Source organism: Podarcis liolepis (assembly GCF_965112155.1).
Source record: "Podarcis liolepis genome assembly, chromosome: 7".
NCBI lineage: Eukaryota > Metazoa > Chordata > Lepidosauria > Squamata > Lacertidae > Podarcis > Podarcis liolepis.
Genome location: NC_139561.1, coordinates 5,896,322 through 5,922,609, shown reverse-complemented (window position 1 = coordinate 5,922,609; position 26,288 = coordinate 5,896,322). Strand labels below are relative to the sequence as shown.

Here is a 26,288-nt window from a genome sequence, read left to right as displayed (position 1 = left end):
GCCGTTGCGGCGCATGCGCTGTGCGTCGGCCGGCCGCCGTGGCTATAATGGCGGCGGCCGTTGCTGCCGCTGGTCGCTGAGTCGCCGGCGGCCGCGGCCTTGGCGTGGGCCCCATGAGGAGGAGGCAGGCGAGCGGCCATGGGCTTGCTGAGCAGCAGGGCGTGGCGGGGACGGCCGGCTGCGGCCGCCGCTGCCCCTCACGGCGAAGGTCCGGCGGGGGCGGCGGCGGCGGGCCTGAGGGGCGTCGGAGGCCGAGGCTGGGCTGCCGTCGCCGCCAAGAGGAAGCGGGGCGACCTGGGCGCGTACCCGAGCGACACGGACAGCGACGACGAGAGCGAGAGGGAGGAGCGGCTGCTCAACACCCCGAGGAGGTACTTCGCCTCAGGGCAGCGGCGCGTTCGCCTGCGGGACTCGCTGCCTCAGGATGCCGCCCTGGAGGACCCGGTTGAGGCCTCCAGCGTCCGAGGCAGCCAGCCTCCGAGGACCAAGCGGGGGCCGCTGCGGGGAACTGCGCTGGGCTGCAGGTGAAAGGGGGGGGGGGTCATCGGCCTTCTGCAGCCCCCTCCGGGGAACCGAGGCAGCCGCTTCATACCGAGTCAGGCCGATGCGACTCCTGCGTTGCAGGAGGTTGGACTAGATGATCCTCGGGACCTTGCCAACTCCTACCATGCTGTGATCGGCCCATCTTGCTCAGTGCTTTCTACAGGGCCACTGGTTCCCAAACATTAAACCACAGAGCCTAGGACTTGCCGATCAGAAGGTCGGCGGTTCGAATCCCCACAACGGGGTGAGCTCCCGTTGCTCGGTCCCTGCTCCTGCCAGCCTAACAGTTCAAAAGCAGGTCAAGTGCAAGTAGATAAACAGGTACCACTCCGGCGGGAAGGTAAACAGCATTTCCGTGCGCTGCTCTGGTTCGCCAGAAGCGGCTTAGTCATGCTGACCACATGAAGCTGTACGCCGGCTCCCTCGGCCAATAAAGCGAGATGAGCGCCGCAACCCCAGAGTTGGTCACGACTGGACCTAATGGTCAGGGGTCCCTTTACCTTTACCTTACCACCATAAACTTGTCCCCGTGCCCCCCATTATTCAGAATATTGCATGCCTCACTGAGGAAGATAACACCACAAAATTTAAAATAGTAACAACTGATTGCATATTAATTCAAAACCCAGTTAAAACTGTTTAGTTTAATTAATTCGGCCTTTCTCAAAGTTGGGTCCCCAGGTGTTGAAATACAACTCCCATCACACCTCACTACCAGGACCAGTGATCGGGGTGATGGGATTTGTAGTCCAACAACATCTGGGGAGCCAAGTTTGAGAGAGGATGAATTAATTCAACCAAATGTGACCCAGTGGCATCAGCTTGTCAAAATCTGTTAGTCATTTGCGCTACCAGCAGCCACCTGCCACGCCACTTAGTGCCTCCCACTAGGAATTTCTCTGCCCCCTCTGGGAACCACTGGCCTACAGTGACTGAGAGGAGCATTCCAGGGTTTCAGACAGGGAGTCTCTCCCAAGCTGTACCTGGAGATCCCAGCAGGGATTGGACCCAGGCCCTTCTTCAGGCAAAGCACATGCTTTACTTTTGAGCTACTGGCCTTCCCATTTTGCAGATTCAAGCACTATTGTAGCAGGAACAGAAGTTCCAACAGAACGTGCACATGCCTGGCAACATCTTAAAAGTAGCTAAATGACATACATTCCTGGCGCCTTAGGTGAGCCTGTGTTTTAAAGCTAAACTAGATATGATCCTCAGCAGCAGGATGAGGCTGGTAATGCCAAAAAATTATGTCCCTTATGAGAGCTTCCAGGCAGGTAAAGGAAATGGCATTGGCTGAGCCAGAATATGCTCTGTAGTATCCACTTTTTAAAGGCTTTTTTAGAAGGCTCATGATTGCTTTTAGAATTACTCCTGATTGCTTCAGCTCATAAAGAAGCATGATGTTGGGATAACTGTAGGCTTTCTTAAACAAAATGTAACTTGAAACCAACCTTGTAACCATTGACTTTGGTAAAAACCATGGAAAGTGGATCAAATTGGTTCAATGGGATGCTTGCAAGGAAGGTTCATCTGTCCAACAAGCTTTCAAAATGTTATGTTTAGTGTTACGTGCTGGAATTCAACACTTGTTTTTTCCCCCCCTTAATCCAGGAAAAAATTAAAAAGCACTTCCAAGTATATATATCAGACTTTATTTCTAAATGGTGAAAACAGTGATATTAAGATTTGTGCTCTGGGAGAAGAATGGAACTTGCACAAGATATACTTATGTCAGGTAAGAATAAAATATTTTTTTTCCAGGCAGATCTTGGGCTCTAATTCTAAATACCTTTATTAGGGAGCAAGTCCCACTGAACTCCGTGGAACTTGTTTCTGAGTAAGCATGCAGGGGATAGTGCCGTTAGACACACTCTCCTTATCCCTTGCCTGCCGCTATGTCCAGAATTCTCAAGAGCAGCAGTGAGGTGTACATTAATGGCTAACAAAGCATACTTTAGCTTAGCTTGAATAAATTATAACATATTGTTTCCCTTGGAAAAGATAAGGTTGTCAAAGGGAATATACTACTGTACAAATAGACTTTATTCTTTTGATCTCTCAGGTAAACTTCTGTGAGTGATAGCATCTCATAATGGGGTCACCTCCTGCTGTGATGGAAAGTTCTAGTAGAGCAGTAATTTTCACTTCCTTGGATGGAAAACTAGCTATTTCTAGTTTTATATGAATTACATTTTAATGAAAAGGTATACTTACATGGTGTGTGTATGTGTGTGTTAATTTACCTACACCTAACTTTGTATGGATACGGCAATGTATGTATGTCTGTAGCATGAGACCACCCTTGTACATCTATTTGTATGTCTTGTATGTGGTTCCTTTTCCAGTACCCTTCTAAATTGCTGCCCATGGGAGTTTTTGTTCAAATTTCAGGCAGTATTCAATATTATTGTAATTACTTCTTCCCCCTCTTGTTTTACAGTTGGTAGTTTAGGTTTGTTTGGATAAAACGATTCATAATCTTAGTTGTGTTTTCTCCAAACTTAGTTAAAACCAGTGTTTCATTACTCCTGAAACAGGAAGTTGTGACTTAATGGTGATGTACTAACCAGGAATGAAAGCCTTGTTTGATCCTGGTTTTTGTTCCTGAATCTATTTCAGAGATAATGGGAAACCATAGGTTGCTTTAACTAGGATCAAAGACTAGAGTAGGGACATGGGGTGGTGGGTACTACATGGTCTGAACACTAGTTTCTAGTGTCATAAACCATGGCATATAAAGTTGAGAGTGTTCAAACTGATACTTTAGAGCAGTGTTTCCCAACCTTTTTTGGGCAAAGGCACACTTGTTTCATGAAAAAAATCTCGAGGCACACCACCATTACAGCCCCGTGACGTCAGCGCGCAGCGTCACGCCGGGAGGGACATGAATTGCTAGCAAATTACATAATCACCTCCTTGAGGGCTGGCTCATCTTCTCCGAAGGCAGAACCCCATTAATTAACAGCACAGACTCACACCATAGCCAAGACGAGGGGGGAAAACCTCAGTCATGCACAGTCATGCACATGTGGGGGCTAAATGAGGACGAAGACCGGGCAGAGAGCAGGGTTCAAATCACCCCACCTGGCCAGGACAATCCCTGGGTGCTCCCTTGGGCCACTCGCCTGACCCACCTCGCAGGGCTGTTGTTGCGAGGATAACACGGGGAGAACCACGTGTCCCATTAAACTTTAATTAGTTTAATGCTTATCAAATGTCCAGTGCGCTTCCGATGCGGCAATGTCCCATTACAGCAGAGCATTTCGCACAGCGGCTCAAGAAGGGCTGGAGAGTCAGCATCTTTTCAATAAAGGAATCTTGGAGCAAGCGGTTTGGAACTCAAATAAAAGGTTTATTTACACAAAACAAAAAACCCTGGTGAAGAATCACATATCAGCAAACACGCCCCAAAAGAAAGAGGAAGGGGGAAGGAAGGGGCAAACACACGAGTGAGTTGACTATTTATACAAACTCACATTCCTGGAAGCCTAACGACCTCCAGCTGCTCAGTGACTAGAGCGTCTTGATTAGAGCTTCTTAACCCTTTAATACCAACACCCCCTCTCGCTCGTAACACTGAGCTGTACCAACCTTAATTCAAATTTAAACCTGAACAGAAACATTTATGAGATTGCGGACTCAAAGCTTTTGTAAAACCGTCTGCGAGATTTTCTTGGCTTGGACAATACTTTAGTTCAATTAAACCTTGTTTTACACTTTGGCATACATTTTGATAACGGATATCCAAATGTTTTGTGTGTGCCTTGAATTGACCTGATTTAGCTAGTTTAATACAAGGTTGATTGTCTTCCCACACTCTGATAGGTAGGGAACATTCTCCAAACAATTCTTGTACCAGTTGCTTATAAAATTCCAGTTCTCTACATACATCTGATAATGCATTGAACTCAGATTCAGTTGAACTTAAAGCTATAAGTGATTGTTTTCTTGATCTCCAACCAATTAGTGCATTTCCAAATTTTATCGCCATTCCTGACACTGATTTTCTATCTGGTCCAGCATCTGCCCAACTGCTGTCGGCCCAACATTCAAGTTGTGTGCTGCCCTCTGCTGATAGTTTTAAGCGAAACCTTTTGGTAGTTTGGAGATACCTTAAAACTCTTTTTACTCCTTGCCAAGCATGCATTGATGGTTTTTCAGCTTGTCTACACAGCATGTTGACAGCATATGTTATATCGGGCCGAGTCCACTGTGCAATGTGGAGTAGACTGCCTATCGCTGACTGATAAACCCCGGGATTACAGAACTCTGTCTGTTGCTCAGTTTGAGCATCCTTTGTGTAACTTAACTCCATTGGGGTTTTAACACCAGCACAGTTGTCCATTTTAAACCTTTCCAGCAACTGCTGGATCTTAGCTTCTTGACTGAGCCAATAGTTCCCATCTTCATCTTGCTGAATTTTAACTCCTAGATAAACAGATACATTGCCTAGTGATTTTATCTGAAACCTTTCTCCAAGCTTTGTGGCAAATTGTTGTGCAAGTTTATCGTCCTTTCCACTGTATAATAAATCGTCAACAAATATCAAGACTGCTTCTTGTTCACATCCCGAGCCTTTTAGATAAAGACACGCATCTGCTGCGCTCTTTCTGAACCCCATGCTCTCTAGAGCATCGTTTAAGCAGGAATTCCAATTACGGGCGGACTGTTTCAACCCATAAATGGATTTGTGTAGGCGCCAGACCTGGTTTGGCTTGTCTCCTTCAAAACCTGGTGGTGGCGTCATATAGACTTCCTCCTGTAAGTCTGCATTTAAATAAGCCACATTGACATCAAAATGAAACAGCTTATTTCCCTTCTTAGCTGAAGAGGCTAAAAGCATTCTTAATGACTCTGATCTTGAAGTAGGGGCATAGATTTGAGAATAGTGAACTCCTTTGCGCTGCGAAAACCCTTTTGCAACTAGTCGGGCTTTATATTGCAACTCCTCAGTAGTTGTGGGCTTTAAACGATATACCCATCGACAACCTACAGCTTGTTGCCCTTTTGGAAGCTCTGTACTTGTAAACACACCGAGAGACTTCATTGAAGCCATCTCTTTTTCCATTGCTTCCTGCCACTTTACGGCTTCTGAGCTTGGAAGCTGTTGTACCTCTATATAGCTATCTGGCTCACACTGTGCCATATTTATGTATACACTTGTCACCTTAAACCGCTCTGGCGGCTTGCCCTTTGTGGCACGTTTTGACCTGCGCAATTGCTCCTCTTGTGCCCCCTCTGACCGTTGGCTGTCAGAATCTGTCTCAGACTTTATGTCTGGACGTGCCTCTAGGGATAAAGACCTCCGTTTAGATACCTCCCTTGGGCTTGGTGTTGCAGGCGACCTGCTTCGCTTTTGCTGTCTGCTAGGCCTAATGACTGGCGATGTTGGAACACTCTTAGATTCTGGCTTTTCTACCTTAGGAGAAGAACCTTGTGCCTGGTCAGAATCTGCATCTGAACCATGTGCACCATCCCCTTCTGGCTCATCACCCTCTGGACTTTCTTTCTCAGCATAAATGCCTAAATCATCTCTCAAAATGTCAGGGTTAGCATGTAAGTGTGTCCATCCGGATTGCTCACAAAATTCAGCGCTCCTACTGAGGACCACTCTTGTAGTATCCCCATCTGGGTTCACGAACCTCCAAGATTTGGCGTGTGGTTCGTACCCACAAAAGATGAGTTTCCTAGCCCTTGGACCTCCCTTTTTCCTTAACGCTTTTGGGATAAGTACATAGGCTTGAGATCCAAACACCCGAAAGTAATTAACTTTGGGCTTCTTCCCATATAAAGCAAAATATGGCGTAGTATCAATTACCGAATTATATACTCGGTTCAGAACATGAGTAGCCGTCTTCCAGGCTTCCGCCCAGTAACTTTGAGGAAGTTTAGCATCAAACAACATAGAGTTTGCCAACTCTTGCAGAACCCTGTTTTTACGTTCGGCCACACCTCCTTCTTGGGGGGAATAAGGTGTAGACAGACGATGCTTAATTCCCTTTTTCTTAAAGAAATTCTGCAACACAGACCCGGTAAATTCTGACCCTCTGTCTGTCTGAAAAGCAAGTACTCTAGTACCGAATTCAAGTTCTACTGCATGAACCCAATTTTTAACTGTTTCTGCAGTATCTGCTTTTGTTTTGAGAGGAAAAAAACCATGTAACCTTTGTTTTGTCATCTGAGAGACACAGTGCATACCTCGAACCTCCCATGCTAGCAACAGGCATTGGGCCACATAGGTCCATATGCACAAGTTGGAATACTTTGTCAGATTTCCTATTTGAACTGGGATAGCTGCATCTATGAACCTTCGCCCTTTTGCATGCAGTACAATCCAAATACTTAGTACATTTGTTAAATTTGCACCCTTCTGATAATTCAGGTTGCCTTTTAACATACTGAAAATTAATATGTCCCAAACGGCGATGCCATAAATGAACACAAGAATTATGGGTAGGCGAGTTCACACAACCAGCATGAACCTGTTCAACTTCATCTGGACTTGTCTCAAAATAATATAACCCATCTCTGCATTCCACCTGCAAAAGAGATACGTTATTCTTTGAAATAGTGCAAACCCCATTTTCAAACACGGTTTTAAACCCATTTCTATCAAGTTCTGACACAGACAAAATACACCCCTTCATTCCCTTTAGCACGTAGGCATCAATTTCTGTTTGCAAACACTTCAAAAACACTGTGCCTACAGTCTCTAAGGAACGTTTAGTTGAATCTGCCATTGTCACAACTTTAAGGGTTTGCAAATGTCTGCAATTCTGCAAACGGACACTAGATGGCGCCACCAGGTGGTGAGATGCACCACTGTCGATCAACCAGCGTAGATTGCTGCCTTGGCCACGCCCTTGCATCAACGCCATTGCTGAACCCATGTGCTGTGTGCTGTGGGAGTAGCCACGACCTCCTCCTCTTCTTCGACGTCCCCTGGAACTCCTTGTCTGGTAACTAGGGGTAAAGGCCTTGGTGCTGTCTTGACCAGGTTCACGTGTACAATTCCTGATTAAATGGGAAGAGGAACCACAGCGAAAACAGTGTCTAGCTGCAAAAGCATTCACTGTGTTCTCAAACTCAGCACCCCCACTCTTAGGCACAGCATAACTCCCCTTTGAAGACAAACCTCTTTCTCTTTGCCTTTTATCCTGTTCATCAGCAAGTCGAGAAGAAATGTATTCAAGGGTTAATTCAGTTGAAGGCATAGCTTCCAAAGTTAAAGCCAGAGTCTCATAGCTTTTATCAAGAGAAGACAACAATATGTATGACTGCTGCTCCATAGAGAAAGGAATGCCCAGCTGTCTTAGTTGATTAAAGGCAGACACCATTTTGGCAATATGTTCTTTCACACACGCTCCCGGTTGGAGACGTAAATCAAACAAACATCTTGTAGCATGGATCTTGGCCCCCGCAGTGTTTCTGGAATTTAACCGCTGCAGAACCGTCCAGACCTCATGCGTGTTCTTTAACTCAGAAACATAAGGCATTTGCTCTGGTCCCACTGCCAAAACTAGTAGACCTTGGGCTTTCCTGTCGCGTTTCTGTGAAGCTGCCGCTGCTGCTTTGTCTTCTGCAGACGCGTCTGCAGCTGCCTGTAAAGGCGGTGCTTCAGTACAACTCCACAACTCTTTTGCTTGCAACCAAACCCTTACTCTAGCCTTCCAATCTTGCCAATTTTTCCCATTGAGTCGCGTAAATGGGACAGTAAAACTTTCCTGGGACTCTGCCATCCTCCCTGGGGCTTAGGAACGATACTCACAGACCTGTAGACCGTCTCCCAGCTGCTGAGGTGGCTCCTCGAGGAATAAGGCGTCTTCCAGCGAGTACAAACTGCGCAGTGCCTCTTTAAAACTTTTCCTAGGCACGTTGCAGGACTCAAGCTGCTTTGAAGGCTTTCGTTGTCGGCAACCGCTTCTGTCTTCGCTCCAGTCCTTGCATAAATCACTCTTAACTGCACTCCTTATCTCCTTCTTGGCGTACAAACAACCATAACCTGTCCCATTAAACTTTAATTAGTTTAATGCTTATCAAATGTCCAGTGCGCTTCCGATGCGGCAATGTCCCATTACAGCAGAGCATTTCGCACAGCGGCTCAAGAAGGGCTGGAGAGTCAGCATCTTTTCAATAAAGGAATCTTGGAGCAAGCGGTTTGGAACTCAAATAAAAGGTTTATTTACACAAAACAAAAAACCCTGGTGAAGAATCACATATCAGCAAACACGCCCCAAAAGAAAGAGGAAGGGGGAAGGAAGGGGCAAACACACGAGTGAGTTGACTATTTATACAAACTCACATTCCTGGAAGCCTAACGACCTCCAGCTGCTCAGTGACTAGAGCGTCTTGATTAGAGCTTCTTAACCCTTTAATACCAACACCACGCGCGCCCCCGGGAGCTCCTTGGAGGAGAAAGCGGGCGATGAATGCAGTGCACGAAATATATGAGAGGCGACCAGGTTTTGCAGGTGAGGGGCCCCCGCCAGCCTCCGCTTCCAACACCCGGCGCAACGACGCCGAAGTTTCCCCCCGGGCTCGGCTCAGGGAGCAGCGCTGCTCCCCCCTGCTCCCCTTCGCCCTCCCGGCTCTCTCTGCCGCCCACTGGGGACCCCCCTCACCTGCCAAGTCCGGAGCGCCGGTGGAAGTTGCATGCATGCATGCAGGGCGCCGCGTTGCCATTGCATTGCACTGCACTCCATGCAACGCCTGCACGCATGCATTGCCTTGCACGCCCGCCAAGGGGTCTCCCCGCGGTCCGATGCGTCCCCTCCGGCGCGGATGCAGCATTGCAAAAATAACCCCCCCCCCCGACGCAGCCCTACCTGGGGGGCAGCCTCCGCCTCCGCGGGCATCCCCGGGCTCCATCCTGCCGCCCAATCTCCGCGGGGGTGCAGGCAGGCTGTGCGGGGTCTGCGCGGAAGAGCCCCTGCCCGCCCGGCCGCCGCTGCGCTCATTCCATGGCCGGGAGAAGAGCGCTTCAAACAAAACGCCCGGCCCGCCAGGCCACGCTGGGAAACGTAGTTCGCGCACCCCGCGCGGGCGCGGAGCCCAAGGGCGATGGGCTACGGATCCTGGCAGCCCCCGCGCCGGGGACGGAGGGGGAGAGGCCGGGTGCAGGGATGGAGGGACGGGTGGACTAGCGAGTGAGTGAGTGGCAGCCGCCAAGCCTTGGCCGAGAGCCAGGAAGGGCCTCCCCGGAGGAGGAGGAGGGAGGCGCAGAGCGGGAGGGAGGGAGGGAGGGAACCCCAGGGGTCATCTAGTGACGGCGCCCCAATCGAAAATTTGACTTTAAAAAAAATATATATCTTTCGAATTTTTTAATTTTTCCCGCGGCACACCAGGCAACATCTCGCGGCACACTAGTGTGCCGCGGAACAGTGGTTGGGAAACACTGCTTTAGAGATCAAACATGCTTGAAATAAAGGCTAATGAAGAATTTGCTTGAAATTTATTAGGAATGGAAGAGATCTGCCATAATGCCTCCTGATATGGACATACAGCTTACTTTCTTTGTACCATATTAATTTGCATATATTCTTACATTTTAAGCATTTGAATTAAATTCAGGGTCTTTTTTTGTAGTCTGGCTACTTTTCGAGTATGTTCAGCGGTTCTTGGAAGGAATCGGAAATGGATACAATAGAATTGGAAATTCCTGATCAGAATATTAATGTAGAAGGTAAGCAAAGGATGGTGTTCCTTTTTTACAGAAGACATGGGTACTTGTCAAGTCAGCTCAGATTTTTTATTATTATTATCAAAAGTTGTTTATTAAAACATTATTTGAATCACATTTACAGTTGGAAATTTGGGGAATCTGTTGGGAGAAGATTCTAGAGAACTCATTAGAAAATGGGTTTCTCCATTTGGGAGTAGCGTTAAAGAAAGTAGCCAGGCACCTTGGGACTTCTTTAAAACTTTTTATGTTGTCAGTGTGAAAAACACAAGATGAACTGACCCACTCCCACCAGAATTTTTATTACAAAAGAGCAGAGCATTTGAAAATCTGTTTTTTATTTGTTGATGTAGAAAACAGTTGTTTGCTAAAGTCTGCCTACTCTGTTCCAGTGACTTAAGAGTTACCCCTTAGTTTTAGGTTAGGTTGGCTATTATGGATCATTGGCGTAACGTAGGATTTTATATTTGTCATGTTCCTGACCTGTCATAATAGCTGTTTCTGTTGAGCTGTTTGGCTTCTCAGCAGCTTTTCCCTGCTGCTTAATACTTCTTAATGCATTTGACTGCTTTTCCTGCACAGGATATACTCCTCCAAGTTTCTTAGTTGCTAGTTCTGCAGTTTGTTTTCCTTTCTGAAGTGTTGTTGATGTGTTGAAAGTTCTTAGAGGGTTTCCGGACATTAAATTTTTAAACATCACTTGAACACTTGCATTTGATGGAAAGGAATTAACTAACTAAAAACACTAATTAACTGTGTGTAGTATACCCATCCTCTACATTTGCTTTGATGGGATGCTTGTTTCCCAGCCTTACAGGTAGCATTTGGGTCACTTTATCGAGATGAAGTGTTAATAAATCCCAGCAGAGTCATTGCACTCCTAGCAGCAGCCAGCATGCTGCAATTGGTAAGTAGAAATGGCTACCTTTATTTGGCACCCTCCCCCTTCAGTTTATAAGCTATGGGGCATTTGTAAAATGTTTAACTTGGTAAAAGACCCAGAGTCATCATCCGGTGCCCTTTTCTGTGAACCCCCTCCATAGGGGTCTAGAGGGTGGCAACATGGGAAGGGGCCTTTTCAGTGGTGGCTCCATGCTTGTGGAATTCTCTCCCTAGCAAGGCATGCTGGCACCTTCTTTATATGTTTTAGACACCTGGGTAAAACCTTTTTGTTTTACCTGGGCTGGTGGCCTTTCATTTTGAGGGTTTTCCGAGATTTGTGGGGCAGGATCTGTGAGACCTGTCTTTAATTTGTATAGATGTGTTTTCAGGCTTTTGTTGATTGTGTATGTTATAACAGATTTGTGTTCATACTATTTTTGTAAGTTGCTTTATTCGTCATTATGATGATAATATGTAAGAAGACTCATTTCATAATGCAAAGCTGAACATTTTATGAATGCCCTGTAACTTTTCCTGTTAACAATCTCCATCTTCTGCTGCTTCTCTGTATTATATATGCAATATATGTGTTCAAAGGTTGTATGTTCAATCCCTCTAAGGCAGCAGTGGGGAACCTCTGGCCCTTCAGTTGGTGTTGGACTCCCAGCTTTCCTTCAGCCCCAGCCAGCATGGTCAAGGTCTAGGGATTTGAGAATAGTGGACCAACAGCACCTGGAGGGCTGCAGGTTCCCTGCTCCTGTTCCAAGGGCTCTCACGTAGGAAAGCTAGAAAAGTGTCTTTTTGGACTGCTGCTAGCAGTTCATGCACACAATAACTACTTTGACTTGGCATAAATAGTTTATTATGTTTCAAAATGGGGGCAACCGAACGATGCTTAAACTGGAGGTATATATATAGGTTTCTTCCAGGCTTTTAGGCATTATCAATACTTTATCTACTGAGTTCACCTTCTTCCTAGGCTATTCTGGGAAGTAGATTACACATACTATTTAGGCATTGGAGATTTTTTTCTGTCATTGTGTATTTTCAGGATGGCTTAATACAGCAATGTGGTGAGACAATGAAGGAAACAATTAATGCAAAAACTGTGTGCAGCTATTATAATTCTGCAGGAACATATGGATTAGATTCCCTGAAAAAAAAGCAAGTATCTTCTTTGCATTGAAATGAGCTTTATCTAATGAGAAGGCATTTCTAAAAATAGTGTGATTCCCCTTGGAATCGCTTTGGGAAGCAGCTAATGTGGCTCCTTCATGGGCATTCTTTCATCTTCTTGTTTTGTACATTACTCTGAAAAGTATGTTCTTTGGGATATGCATGTTTCTATAAAAAATAAGTTTTAGGTAAGTAAAAGTAGGTGTGACATTCTGAAAACACTTCTGCCCAATACAGTGCAGCTGGGACTTCTGAGCATTGTGGGCTGTGGTATCCGGGAATCAGAAAATTGGAAGGATGACACAGGCTCAGAGTGATACTTTATATCAGGCTTCCTCAAACTCAGCCCTCCAGATGTTTTGAGACTACAATTCCCACCATCCCTGACCACTGGTCCTGCTAGCTAGGGATCATGGGAGTTGTAGGCCAAAAACATCTGGAGGGCCGAGGTTGAGGAAGCCTGCTTTATATTGTTGGATGCATTGGGAATGTAAGATCCATGGTGGGAGTGAAGGGGATTATAGCAGGGTGGGCGGGCATTGCATGTGGGGACTTCATGGTATACGGTGATATTTGGTAATACGGAGCAAGTATCTACTCTGCAAGTTGTTTAAAATGTTCTTCTAGATGTTTAATTGTTTGGGGATATCATCTTTCTGTGCACTCTGATAAGACTGATATATGTTAAATCTAGGTGCCTTGAATGGCTCTTGAACAACCTGATGACACACCAGTGTGTGGAACTCGTCAAAGAACTCAGGTATTGAGATTTCAGCTATCTTGGATTAACTGAGATATTGAGAGGTGTTTAGCCTAAAATTATACAAATTTAAATGAATCTGTTCATTACCTTGACATTTCATGTGCCATGTCTTCTGTTCCAGTATAAACCTCATGAAACAGCTGATCAGTTCCTCTAACCTGTTTGTCATGCAAGTGGAGATGGATGTGTACACTGCTCTGAAAAAGGTAGTAACCAAGGCCCAGATAGTCTTGTTTGTGTGAAACAGTTGCCCTATTGTTGGATTTGCACCAAACCAGGCTTAATCCACAGTTGCTCTGGTCCAGGTGCTGCTGTGTCATAAAACATTCTTATTTCTGGTACAGGCAGCCCCTGTTTACAAGGCAATTAATTTCGAAGGCACCATGTGCATCAGTGAAATCGTGTATACAGTGGTGCCTCGCAAGACGAAATTAATTCGTTCTGCGAGTTTTTTCGTCTTGCGAATTTTTCATCTTGCGAAGCACGGTCAAGCCGCAACTGCACCTCTTCAAGCGGTTTTAAGAAAAAGGAAACAAACTTGCAGGACGTTTTCGTCTTGCGAAGCAAGCCCATAGGGAAATTCATCTTGCAAAGCAACTCAAAAAACAAAAAACTCTTTCATCTTGCGAGTTTTTCGTCTTCCAAGGTATTCGTCTTGTGAGGTACCACTGTACTTTGGTTCTCAAACTTGATCCGTTCTGGAAGTCTGTTCCAAAACCACAGTGTTCCGAAACCAAGGCACGCTTTCCCCTAGAAAGTACTGTAATGCAAAACGGATTAATCTGTTTAAGACTTTTAAAAACAACCCCTAAAACAGCAATTTAACATGAATTTTACTCTCTAACAAGACCATTGATCCATAAAATGAAAGCAATCATCAATGTACTGTACTATAAAATAAAAATTTAAATTATTATTTTTCTTACCTGCACTGATGATAGTCATTGTTTGGATGGGGGACTTTTATCCATTTCCGCAGTCACACAATCAATCAATCAATCAATCAGTGGCTGAACTGGGTTCCACACAGTCCCAAAAACAAATAAACCAAAAAGGCCTCAAAAACAAAAACACAAAATAAATAGCAAAAACAAAAGTGCCAAGCATCAAACCTAATCCATTCCAGACATCCATTTGACTTCCGAAATATTAGAAAGCCAGGGCACAGCTGATTGGTGCAGGCACCCTGGAAACAATAGCCGACAGCCACATTGGACATTCGGCTTCTGAAAAACATTCGAAAACTAGAACACTTACTTCCAGGTTTTCAGTGTTTGGGAACCAAGGCGTTTGAAAACCAAGGTGACACTGTAATTGAAACCCATTGAAAAAGCCTGCAAACCCCCCATTCTGCCTCTGCCCTGCCCCCCTTTCCACTCTTTTAATAGCGTTTCAGAGACGTCGTTATGATGTTTCTGGGTTACTTCAAGGTTCGGCACAATGCGCGTAAACATTGTCACACTCATACTGAACGCACGTAGATGGGGCTGCTTGTAAAAGGGGTCTGTGTGTGTGTTTTCACACTGAATGAAAAATGTTCCAATGGAAAATGTTAAACTTACACCATTTTATTTTTATCCAGTGGATGTTCCTTCAACTGGTGCCTTCTTGGAATGGATCTCTAAAGCACCTTTTAAGTGAAGCAGATGTTTGGTTTTCCAAGCGTAAAAAAGGTATTTGTGCAGCTCTGGAGTTTGTGAATGACTGTGCATGTTGGAAATCTAAAATCTTCTCTTTGTGCAAGATGTACCTTGAAGATGTTAATACGCAATTGGCCTATTTAATGTGGGCTGGAAAGCATCTATCCTTTATTTAGCTTCATAATCCATAGTTCTATGTGTGATCCTGAGCACTTAAAAAAAAAGCAGGATCTAGTTGTATTAAAACAGGTGAAATTAAAGTGAGTGAATGAAAATAAAATTGTTCCAATTTAAAGGAAAATCTGATTATTTTTCAGCTTTGCCTGCAGAATGCCATTTCCCACTTTCTGTTACTGTACAATTGACCATAAATAGTTTGGGTGGAATCCAATGAAGTCATTGTTAGCAGAATGACTTCTGTGAGTGCAACAACACTTCTCTTGATGTGTCCTCCCACACACCCCGAAACTGGCTACAGAGGGTTGAGTGATCCCCCCGAGCAGTTTTGGGAGGAGGGGCAGGGCCAGTTCAACTGTGCAAGCTTAACGAAAAAGTTTTTGAACTCATAACGGCTTGCTTATTATCACATTGCAGATTTTGGGGATGGCATCTCATTCTTGGAATCAGAGCCAGGAAGTGCGTTTTTGGCAGTTTTCAGGCACTTACGGCTGCAGTACATAGTCAGCGATCTGGCATCAGCAAAAATTGTTGAGCGAGATGGTCTGATACCTGCAGGTAAGATTGGAGCAGCTCTCTCTTTCCCCCTTGGCCGCAGACAAGGTGGGTTCAGGACTGAATATGTGGCCATGCTGAGGGGGTTCAGATCCAATTTACTAATGTGAAAGTGGTGTGGATCAAGTGGGGTTTGGGTGCAAAGGATTCCTACAGCTTAATGCAGGATTGCAGGATCTCTGATTAGGAATACCATTTCCCTGTCCCCTCAAAATGCAGGGACTGGTGAACATGCTTCCACTATTCTCAAATCCCTAGACCTTGACCATGCTGGCTGGGGCTGAAGGAAAGCTGGGAGTCCAACACCAACTGAAGGGCCAGAGGTTCCCCACTGCTGCCTTAGAGGGATTGAACATGCTTCCGTAGCTATAGTGCTGTCCTGGGCTCAGGTTCCATATGTGGTGAATGTCATAAGTGAAAGGCTTATTTGGTTGCAGTATGTTCTAGGCTTGTGTTTTCTGCATGTCTTGGGAATGCCGCCATACGATTGTCGCCGTAGAGTTTATTCTAGTTTAGTAAACAAGAAAGTTTTGGCACTCTCTGGAAGTTGTTGGGAGGAACTGGGGTTTTGTGTCAACATGACAAGGTGGAAGATTTTACAGAAAAATGCAGAACTAAACTGAATGAGATTTAATGGTAGAAAGGTAAGCTGAAGGGGCATGAGAATGAGGTGAACTAGCAAATGTTGAGATGAGAGGAAATTAGTGATTTGGAACTGAGGCCTGTTTAAGTTGGACTGAAGTGGCAAAAGGGATGGATGAATTAAATACTCTGAGCACCAAATTTTATAGAAACCATTCCAGGTAAGGTCTTAGCTGAAACTGGATTACCTAGGCACAAATTAATGACTGCCCATTTTTCATTTTAACCATAGTAGTGTGTGTGTGTTTGTGTGCATGTTCTTTCAAACAATGGAACCCCCCCTTCTTTTTCTTTACTTCTATCACACTTGCTGAATCGTTTAGTGTAGAGTGGTGGGATCCTATAGTTTAGCAACATGCATAGATTTGTCTAAGTTATAAGACTTTTTGAAGTGCTGCTTAACTTATATTCCCCATCTGTAAAAGACCCACTTTGATTTTTTTAAATTTTAAATTTTAGAATGGCTGTCCTCTGTTTACAAACAGCAGTGGTTTGCCATGCTCAGAGCAGAACAAGACAATGACATTGGGTATGTATAGCACACCCCTTTTCCTATAAGTTTGTAAGTGCACCCCCTTCTCCTCCGGTACAGGCATCTCAGAATGTGGCTCTCATAATGAAAGAGAAAAACAAAGTGTGGCTAATTTAACATTTTCAATTTAAGAGTTCCAGTCTTTTGGGGGTGGCTATCTGCAGCAGCCCAGAAATTTTGGCTTTCTGTGTTCAACAGATGCTTAGTGCTTCCATCATTCCCAGAGTCATCTGATCATGCCTATGACAGTGTTGGAAAAGAGGGAAGTGGCTGCTTTTTTCATTCTCCAAAGCCTGGTGCAAAGGATGAAAGGACCCTGCCCCTCTCCCTGAGGCTTCTGTATATCCTAGAGATTTAGGGAACAAGCTTAGTCTTGGTTTCCAGTAGCCCAGGGCCTTTTCAGCATTGCTTGCACTGTGTGTTCCTTCTGCAAAACCAAAACAGCGAAAATTCAATGCTTCTGCAATTTGCAGAGTACTTGAGAGAAATTCTGTTGTTATTTGCACCTTAATGAGTGGATTTCTGGCGGCCTGGTTCTGTGACTTTTATTTTTAGTGCAGTTGAAGTTTATTTAATAAAATTAATACATTAAGTTGGCTTTTACATTATGATATGAATGAAAGCCTTTTCACACACTTTGCTGAAGATGTTACATAACTGGTTGTGCTTTTACGTTGTAGAGAGCAGCTTTCATAGTACAAATGTAAACTTCAGGCGCGTCAAACGTTTGGCCACTCAAGTTGATCCTGTAATCAGCGCTTTCTTTGGGAAATAACTTGCATTTCTCTGTGTGCTTTAATCTTGATGCTCATGAATTTGAAGCTTGCCCTTCACATATATAGCTTTGGTTTTGTTTTATTTTAAAAACATTTCTCAAACCTTCCCCATAAAGAATTGCACTGATTCACACTCTTTGTAGGTGTTGCCCTTTTTAGCCATTTGCCTATTAGCTTAAACGAGGCAGTATACAGATTCCAAAATCAAATGCCCACAGTACCTTTGCAGTCCAGTCCTCTGTGCATATTCACCCAGAAGTTAGTCTCTCTGAGTTCTAATGGCGTTTACTCTCTAGCTGCTCTAGATTAACCAATGGCCTGATTATGTAGAATGCAGCTTCAGTCTATTACAAAGATACTGAGGCACAGTGCATTGAAACAAGCAAATCATTAAACTGAATTATTTCAGTTTGAGAGAAGCAGGATAAAGTTTTCTAAATACATGGTCAGAGAAGATAATATCCAGAATTCCAACTTTTCAGTAGTAACTTCTGCAATATTTACAGTTTTAAGTTATTTGCTTTCTGCCTATGAAAGGTTTCCTGCCTAAGCTTTTATGCTGCCCAAGATATATGTGTGTTTGTGTGTGTGTGTGTGTGTACACATTTGTTTTATAGATTTTTGACTGTGATCTGAGCTGCACAGAATGCTAAGCCTTGGTTTTGGCTACGTGAATGAGCCTCCACAAACATGAGGTTGCTCTTGGGCTTGTGTGTGCCTCCTGTTCCTCCTCACACAGCCAAAAGGAGGACTTCTGCCAAGTGTAATTTAACTTTTAAAAGAGCCTCAGCTTAGCATTATGTACAAACCAGGTTCCTTGCGTAAAGCAAAGTTTAATTTAATCAGCCAGCTCTGTAACCTATTGTTTGAAGTTGGTTTATTATGAAACTTATCAGACAAGGACGGAGGGAATGCACAAGTAGGACATGTGTATGTGTGGTTTGTGCGAATTGTGTGTGTGTTGCTTTTACTTCACCCACTGGCATGCAGTGCCCAGAAGGGAACCCAGCCGTCAGCTGGAATGCGTTGTATTCCGTGCTAGTCATAATTGTAGTAGGCCCACTGAAATGAATAGGTGTGCCTAACTTGGGTCCATTTAATTTCATTGGGTCTGCTCCGAGTAGAGGTTAATTGGATACAACCCTCCACAGTCACTTACAGACTCACTGTTAAGACCGTGTTCATGGAAGACAATCTTACTCAGCTATGAGGGATCGCCAAAGAAGAAGAACAACGCTCAATGCTACAACTTCTGAAAAGCTTTTGAAGAGTACCGTATTTTTCGCTCTATAACACGCACCCGACCATAACACGCACGTAGTTTTTAGAGGAGGAAAATCCGTAGGCATGCCACCCGTAGGCATTCCCTCCATAACACGCACAGACATTTCCCCTTACTTTCTAGGAGGAAAAAAGTGAGTGTTATGGTGCAAAAAATACGGTACTTCTCCAAAGACTGAATAAATTTAGCAGGCATGGGATAAAAGGGAGGGGGTCCTTTTATGGATCAATGACTTGTTACAGAGCAGGAACCAGAGGTTAGGCGTAAAGGGAGGGAAGTACACTATGGGATCCCTCAAATAAGGGGGCGTATTTTGAGCTATTAACCCCCCCCCATCTGCTTAACTCTGGAGTTCTTTGTTGTTGCAACCTCCAGTGGTAAGGATGGAATTGTGACTCCTCAAAGTGCATGGTAGGCAGAGTAGCTGTAAGGGTTCTGATAACACAAGTATTGGTCATCTGTCCTTCCTACTTTATTGGCCTTGACTGGCAGTTCTTCTGTTTGTACCAAGCACCATTTCACCAACGTTCTCCATTGCCAAGTTCCTGCTTGTGGAATTGTGGTTCTGCAGATTCAGGGTTGGTGATGTATCTCCCTTGTTGTGATGGTTCTCACTCCTGTTCTTACTGATCTTGACACACCCAAATTTTTAGTTTTTTTGTTGTAATGGTTGCATAACTCACCATTTTAATGGTAAGGCTCATTGTTGAGTCCAAATAGGTAGGATATATTGTAAAATACGTAAATGTGAGAACTGTGTTTGTTTCTTGGGGTGCTTCTGCTCCTGGTGTGTGTGCTGTACTCATCTACTCGCTTTGTTGGACTCCCCTCCACTGGAACTAGGCTAGCCTGGAGGGTCGTAAACATTCTGCATTGGTTAGCAGGAGTATTTTTACTTAGTCTTACACTTGTGTAATGTTATACAAATGAAAGGTTCAAAAGTGAGTTCTGAGCAAGATCAGACTAGGCTGAAAACCTTCCTACCACTGTCACCCAACTAGTTTTCTCCCTTGTACTAGCAGGATCCTGCAAGAAGCTGATCTACTTGCATAATCTTTGGCCTCTACCAGAACAAGACGGCTCAGTAGCAATCTTATCCTGGTCTTTTGTATATAAACCCAAGGAATGGATCAGACTGATAATAATTTAATAATGGTTTTATTATTTATATGCCACCCATCTGACTCTGTTGCCTCAGCCACTTTGTGTGGCTCCCAACAAAATATTAAAAACATAAGAAAACATCAACCATTAAAAAGTAAGACAGTGCGCAGGCAAGTGGGGTCTCAACCAGCATACCAGATGGAGCAAGACAGCCACCCTGGGCGCAGAATTAACCTGCACTTCCATGGACAGTTGAGTTCATAAAGACCCCAGGCTGCACACCTGGTCCCTTAGGGGAACAGCTACCCCATTCAGGACCAGGGAGCCCCCCCGCTTGCCCCCAGTACCCCAGAAACAGTACTTCTGCCTTGTCAGGATTCAACCTCAACCATTTACTACCATCCATTGTCCAACCGCCTCCAGACACACCAGATGTTCACCACATTCATTGGATCCACTTTAAATGAGAGGTAGAGCTGGGTATCATCCGCATACTGGTGAACACTGAGCCCAAACCCCCTGATAATCTCTCCCAGCAGCTTCATATAGATGTTGAAAAGCATGGGGGAGAGAACAAAGCCTTGAGGTACCCCACAGGTGACCGCCCAGGGGTCCGAACACTCATTCCCCAACACTGCTTTGAAGGATGAGCAAGGAACTTTGATGCTAGCAGAAGGGAGTGTTTTCAACACATTTGCAGTTTGTCTTGGATGTTTATGTACCTGATTTCACAGGCTACTTTTCTTGCTCTTTCATCTGAAAATATGACATTTTTAAAAAGGCTCTTTTGTATGTCCAAAGGCCTCAAGAAATTAATAAGGACGAGCTGGAAGCAAATAGCATGCGGTGTGGCAGGAAACTTGCAAAGGATGGCGAAGTAAGCACAAGTGTTTTTCCATGCCCTTTCAAAGCGGGTAATTAACAATTGCTATGCTATTAACAATTTTTGTGAGTGGTTTGCTGAATATTGGGTTATAATGCAAATTGTGTTTTTATAAACAAATTCTTACGAGTCTTAAGTACCATAATTGACATCTAGATATACAGGTGGTATGCCAACATGCCATCGCTATTGATAACAGCCACCATAGAGCTTTTTAGCAATAAACCTATTGATAGATTGAGATCAAAATAGATCTGTGGCAAACTATTCAGGTGTAAAACTAAAGCATATGTTTAGTATGTAACTATATGTTGGGGCAATGACCTCCTTTATTTCTTCAAGTATTGTTGGCGATGGACAGGTTTCAACTTTGGCTTTGATCTGCTGGTGACTTACACCAACCGCTACATCATCTTCAAGCGTAACACTTTGAATCAGCCGTGTAGTGGCTCAGTCAGCTTGCAGCCCCGGAGGAACATTGCTTTCAGGTGAGTGCACGGTGGTTCTGCCTGCTTTTATCTCCACCCTGGACTCTGTTTCAGGGTCACCCTATACTGTGTTGCTTTAGTGAGGGGGTACTTTTCCCCTGATGCCACTGAGAAATATTCTGAGTGTAGAGGACAGTGTTGCACGTCCTAGCTGTTGGCAGGAGTTTAAAGAATCAACTTTTGAGAAATTGCCCTTTAGTGTGATTTATTAGAGTCCCCTTGCTGCTGCTCCTTGACTAGGGTTAGCCTCTCTCCATCCCAAAATATGGGTGCTAGGGAAGGGAGGGGGGAATATAGCGTCCTTTGGTAGCATGTATCCAAGCTGTCCGCATCCCACAGTTTTTTCAGAGAAAAGGCAGGAAAGATCAAGCGTCGAAAGAAAGATGAAGAGCATGACTTGGGAGCAATGGATTAAGGCACCCTTTCTCCCCTCTGCCCAAATTCCTCCTGGGTTCCAGTTTGTGTATAGATAGTGGGGAATTTGCTAGGTGGTTTGTGGATACAATATTATGGCACTTGCCAAGTCATACAGACAATTCCAGTCTGTAGAAGCCTGTGTTTAGGGGCAAAATGTATACCAACATAATAACACTGGCACAACGTTTACAATTGTAAGGGTTGCCAGTGTCTGCTGGCAGCTTTAGAGATTCCTTCCTTCCTTCCTCATATCGCCCTATATACTGGAAGAGACTGTATAGCTTCTGTCAACTGTAATGCTGACTATAAAAGATGACATTTTTTCTCTACCTGCCATTCCTAAGGCCCCACCCCCACCAAACAAAACCCCATACAAACAGTTCTTTTGATTCCCCCCTCTCCCAAATCGGTTCCACCTTGCTTAGTGTAACTTTTTATCTGCCCTTAGGTTGCGTCTGGCTTCTTTTGATAGCAGTGGGAAGCTTATTTGTAGCAGAACAGCAGGATATCAGATATTAACCCTTGAAAAAGATCAGGTATGTGTTTTCAGCACCTTGGTTCATTTCAGATGCTACTGCAAGGAGACACTGGCTCTTCTTCCCTTGAAAAGTGTTTCCAGGGAACAACAGCAGGAAAAAGAACAGAGAATAGGACAGAATGAATTCTCTGAATTATAAGGGGGAAATATTGTGTCCTTCGTTACAAAAAATACAGTTTTTCTTTTCCTTTTCAGGAACAGGTAGTGATGAATTTGGACAGCCGACTGCTAGTTTTCCCTCTGTATATTTGCTGCAACTTCCTGTATACGTCCCCAGAGAAAAAGACAGAGACTGATGGACAGCTGGATAACCTAGAAAGCTGAGTCTTGTTCTCATGGCTTTTTTATTTCAAGTGCCCTTGCTGCACAGAGAGAAAAGTAATAAAATGGCCTTACACACTGTAGCAGAAGAAATGCAGCTTCCACCCCTTATCTGTACATTCCTATGCATATCTGAAAGGTTTCCAACACAATTTTGGCATTTTTCCTGTGGCTCTTAAGAGAGCCCAAGGGAAGGCTACACTTGAGAATCATTACCAGTTTCAGACAAGATAAAAATGCAGCTAACTAAACTGGACATGTTCCTTAAATGTGAAGAGCACATCCGTAAAATCCATGATAATTACATGTGGGCTAACATGTAGGGTAATGCCTCTAGGTTTTGTTCTGAACTTGGAAATGTTAAGGGTCAGTTATAGCCTTGATAAAACTCCACTGCTTTCAGTGGTTGTGCACCAGGGTTCACCGTTACCCCTTTATTTGTGCAATTTTTTTAAAAAAAGAATTCATTTAGCATTTGGGACTTGTAAATATTTCCTAATGAGGAATATAATATATATTTACATGTATATCCAGTTTTGTTTTCAAGATTATATTTTTTCAACATTGGATGTATTTTTAAAGTTCATTTTGTGGATTACATAGAAGTAGAGGTGGGTCCGGTACATGGGTTTCATTGAACTAAAGTCCAGGCACAGGTTTCTCTGCAGACTGTCATGCCAGTATTGAGGGAATGCTTTCTTGCATGTTTAAACACAAGACCATCCCCCAGTGCTGAGGATTGGACACATCTCTGCTTGTGGGGTAGCAAAGTCCAGACCCAAGGGCTCCTGCCTTTAAGAACTGTAAATGGTTTTGAACAGCTTTGTTCTTTGAAGAGCCATTTTTATGAAATTCTGAACCTTACGCAGCTCTTAAAGGGCGCAGGAGGCTTCTTGGGATCCGGCCTTCCAGCTCACTTGGGAAGGCTGTGGGGGTTGGAGCAGAACCTGGTGTGCCGTAGTTAAAATGCATATGTATTCAAAGTGCTTGGCTTATGAAGAACTCTGCATGGTGTACCTTCCACACACAGGTTTACACTAGCATTCTGTTGGAGCTATTGGGTTACCATGTACAGATTTTTTAAAAGTGATTTTAGTTTCATTACACAAATATTGGGAGTTTACATCCTAGTTATGCTCAGGAACTTGAGTGTGTTTGAACCCCCCCTTTTTTTTTAGCTACATTGCAGAATCCAAATTAGGAACTGAGGTCAAAGCATTCATATTTTGGTGTTTACTTTTTTGTTTACTTTTTTAAAAAAGTGATCTATTAAAAGTGAGATGTAAGTGGATTTAGTCTGTACGTATTGGAGGGAAGGGGTTGCTGTGGAATTTATGCCTTTCAGTTTTTGTCATATACCCTTTGTATGCTATAATATATTAGCAAACTGTGAATAAACCATTCACAATTTATATTGCCTGGTACTGGTTTCTCGTTGGGGGTCTGAGTCTGAAAAATAAGCAGAATGCCTTGTAAACATGATTTAACTGTGCTGCATGAAGAAGCGTTTCCTTTTGGTGGTCCTCAGTCTTCCAACATTCAGCTCCCACCTCACTGAGAGAAGATGATGATAAAGGTCTTCCTGTCTGCTTTCACCACACTATATTTTTCGCTCCATAAGACACACCTAGTTTTTAGAGGAGGAAAGGGGGAAAGCCCCGTTTTTTTGAGGATCGACTCACAGTTGTTGAGCTTACTTTGCAAAGGGAAAAAATCCTGTTTTTATGGGGTTCAACTCAGTTCTGCAGCTTCTTTAGGAAAGGAAAGGGAGTCGTTTCTACAGTTTCCAGACAGATAATCTAATCAGCCAGTTACATGTCACTGGGGAAACAAACGGCCTCCATCTGCAGAACATTCAAAAATAGAGGCCTGGGCAAGAGTCTGGGGCCGGAAAGGGAGCCAGCGATCAACCACACATTCGCTCCTTACGACGCACAGACATTTCCCCTTACTTTTTAGGAGGAAGAAGGTGTGTCTTATGGAGCGAAAAATGTAATTACAAAGCCCCAGCTATTGCCTCCCTCTGGCCCTTTTCTGGCTGGCTGGCAGCCTCTCTAGTTTTTTGGACAGTTGCTGCTTTTGGGAGTTGCTTCAGGGCAAGAGCAAAACCTAGATGACTGCCCCAGAGCTTTGGCATGTTACCCAGAAAGGCTTTGTGTTGAACTTCCGCCCTTCCAGCATTAGAAAGGTGGTCTGAGGAACAAATTCCCAGGATGGTGAATCCAGAGACAGTCAATGAGATAAGGTCTCCTGGGTTCTGCATTGCAAGAGTGCCATGATTATGGAGCTCTCAGTGCTGCTGAATGACCGCATGTGGTGTGGTCTGTTCAGGAATCCGCATGCCTTATTCTCAAGAGTGCATTGCCACGGTGCTGAAGTTTAAGGCTGCCCAATCCAATGCTCTCTGCTTCGGAGTTGACTTGGGTACCACCATGGAGCAGAAGTTCCTTTCATAAGCAAAAGTGTGAATGGTGGGGTTATTTTGTGGGTGGGGTTTTTTCTGTGGGTGTTGCTGGGGTGCTGTGGGTGTGGGATCAGGATTCTTTGGGGTGTTGCAGGAGACTTTAACACTTCAACCCCTGCTATTTCCCGCTCCAGAACAAATTTGTGTGTTCTAGCACTAGAGATGGGGGAAGAAATATGATTGTTTGCATTGAAAGGCAACATTACCAGTTCACACTTCCCAAAACAATATACAAATTGAAGAACAACTATCCTCCAACTGCATTGCAGTTTTCTGAGAAAGTGGTGTGTACAGTAATGCATCTACAGAAGTAAAGTTGTGCATACTGTACCTATGCAGATAATTGGGGTCCTAGTCGTTTAGGGCTTTTCTTTGACTCTATGATTCTAAGACCCTTCTTCCCTGGGGGTTCCCTTGGGGGTTCCCCAGCTTCTCTGCATCCAGCCAGTCCATGACACCACTGCAGTACAGCTTCCATCAGCTGCAAAACTCCTACAGGTCACCGGGCTGCGGGAAGACGGAATTAAGAGGAAGAAAGGTGCCGCACAGCACACGATGTTTGGAAGCTGTCAAGCAGGCAGATCTTAGGTTTTTGCGTGGAAAACAGAATAGGGCAGATAGGGGGGTCCCACCTTTAGGGAGCCCTTTGAAGCATCAAAGGTAAAAGATGGGGGAAATCCTGTTAGGTCATTTAGTTCATCCCCCTGGGCTCCCGGGCAGAACAGTCTGCGGTGCTGTCTCCTGGGCTTCACGCCTAAAATAATTTAGTTCCAGCCTTAATACAAAAATGCGGATCTCCTTTATGCAAAGGACCAATCTTCCAGCGGGGCCTTCCTCCTCCACACCGCTGCCATGGGAGGCATTTAACAAGCTGGTAAATTATAAACAGAATAAATTCGGTTCTCCTGAGATCATAGGGGAAACAGGCAGGGATGGGGAATGGAGGGAGATTGCATATTGCATCAGTTGCACAAAGGTTTCAAGGGATGAGTGAGCGGCAGGTTCTGTTGGGGCTTGAACCAAATCCTAGATCATGGGTAGGTGAACTAAGGCCCAGGGGCAGGATCTGACCCAAACGCCTTCTAAATCTGACCCACGGACAGTCCAGGAATCAGTGTGTTTTTACATGAGTAGAATGTATCCTTTTATTTAAAATGCATCTCTGGGTTATTTGTGGGGCATAGGAATTTGTTCATCCCCCCCCCAAAAAAAAATATAGTCCAGCCCTGCACAAGGTCTGAGGGACAGCGGGCCGGCACCCTGCTGAAAAGGTTTCCTGACCCCTTGATCCTAGATCAAATAGGAAATTCTGCCTTAAAAGCCTGGATGTTAGATTAGAAATATCCCAGGGGCAAAAGAGAAGATCACATGTACACTTTGGAGAAGGCATGCCTCTAAAAAAGAAGAAGAAAAGGGGAAAGGAGCA

At 44.4% G+C, this 26,288-nt stretch overlaps 1 protein-coding gene across 2 annotated transcripts; it reads left to right on the top strand.

Annotated features, from left to right (window-relative positions):
- Positions 1 to 4: 4 nt before the first annotated feature.
- Positions 5 to 23,810, top strand: GMCL1 (germ cell-less 1, spermatogenesis associated). 2 transcript variants are annotated; one of them, XM_083514293.1, is made up of 14 exons: positions 16 to 371; positions 2,155 to 2,278; positions 10,129 to 10,225; positions 11,032 to 11,129; positions 12,156 to 12,268; positions 12,975 to 13,040; positions 13,165 to 13,249; positions 14,626 to 14,716; positions 15,278 to 15,418; positions 16,517 to 16,586; positions 20,553 to 20,628; positions 20,977 to 21,122; positions 21,988 to 22,075; positions 22,273 to 23,810. In XM_083514293.1, exons 1-14 carry the CDS (start codon positions 139 to 141, stop codon positions 22,399 to 22,401), a joined length of 1,557 nt encoding a protein of 518 aa, XP_083370419.1. In that variant the 5' UTR covers positions 16 to 138; the 3' UTR covers positions 22,402 to 23,810. The 2 variants fall into 2 exon arrangements, 1 of the variants encoding a protein (XP_083370419.1); XR_014528657.1 differs by lacking the exon at positions 22,273 to 23,810 and having other exon boundaries at positions 5 to 371; positions 20,553 to 20,665; positions 21,988 to 22,069.
- The last annotated feature ends 2,478 nt before the right edge of the window (positions 23,811 to 26,288 follow it).

Coding starts and splice junctions, on each gene's coding strand:
- GMCL1 (XM_083514293.1), top strand. CDS start 139: ATGGGCTTGCTGAGCAGCAGGGCGTGGCGGGGACGGCCGGCTGCGGCC. Junction 15,419..16,516: donor AGATGGTCTGATACCTGCAG/GTAAGATTGGAG, acceptor TTTAAATTTTAG/AATGGCTGTCCTCTGTTTAC. Junction 16,587..20,552: donor GAACAAGACAATGACATTGG/GTATGTATAGCA, acceptor GTATGTCCAAAG/GCCTCAAGAAATTAATAAGG.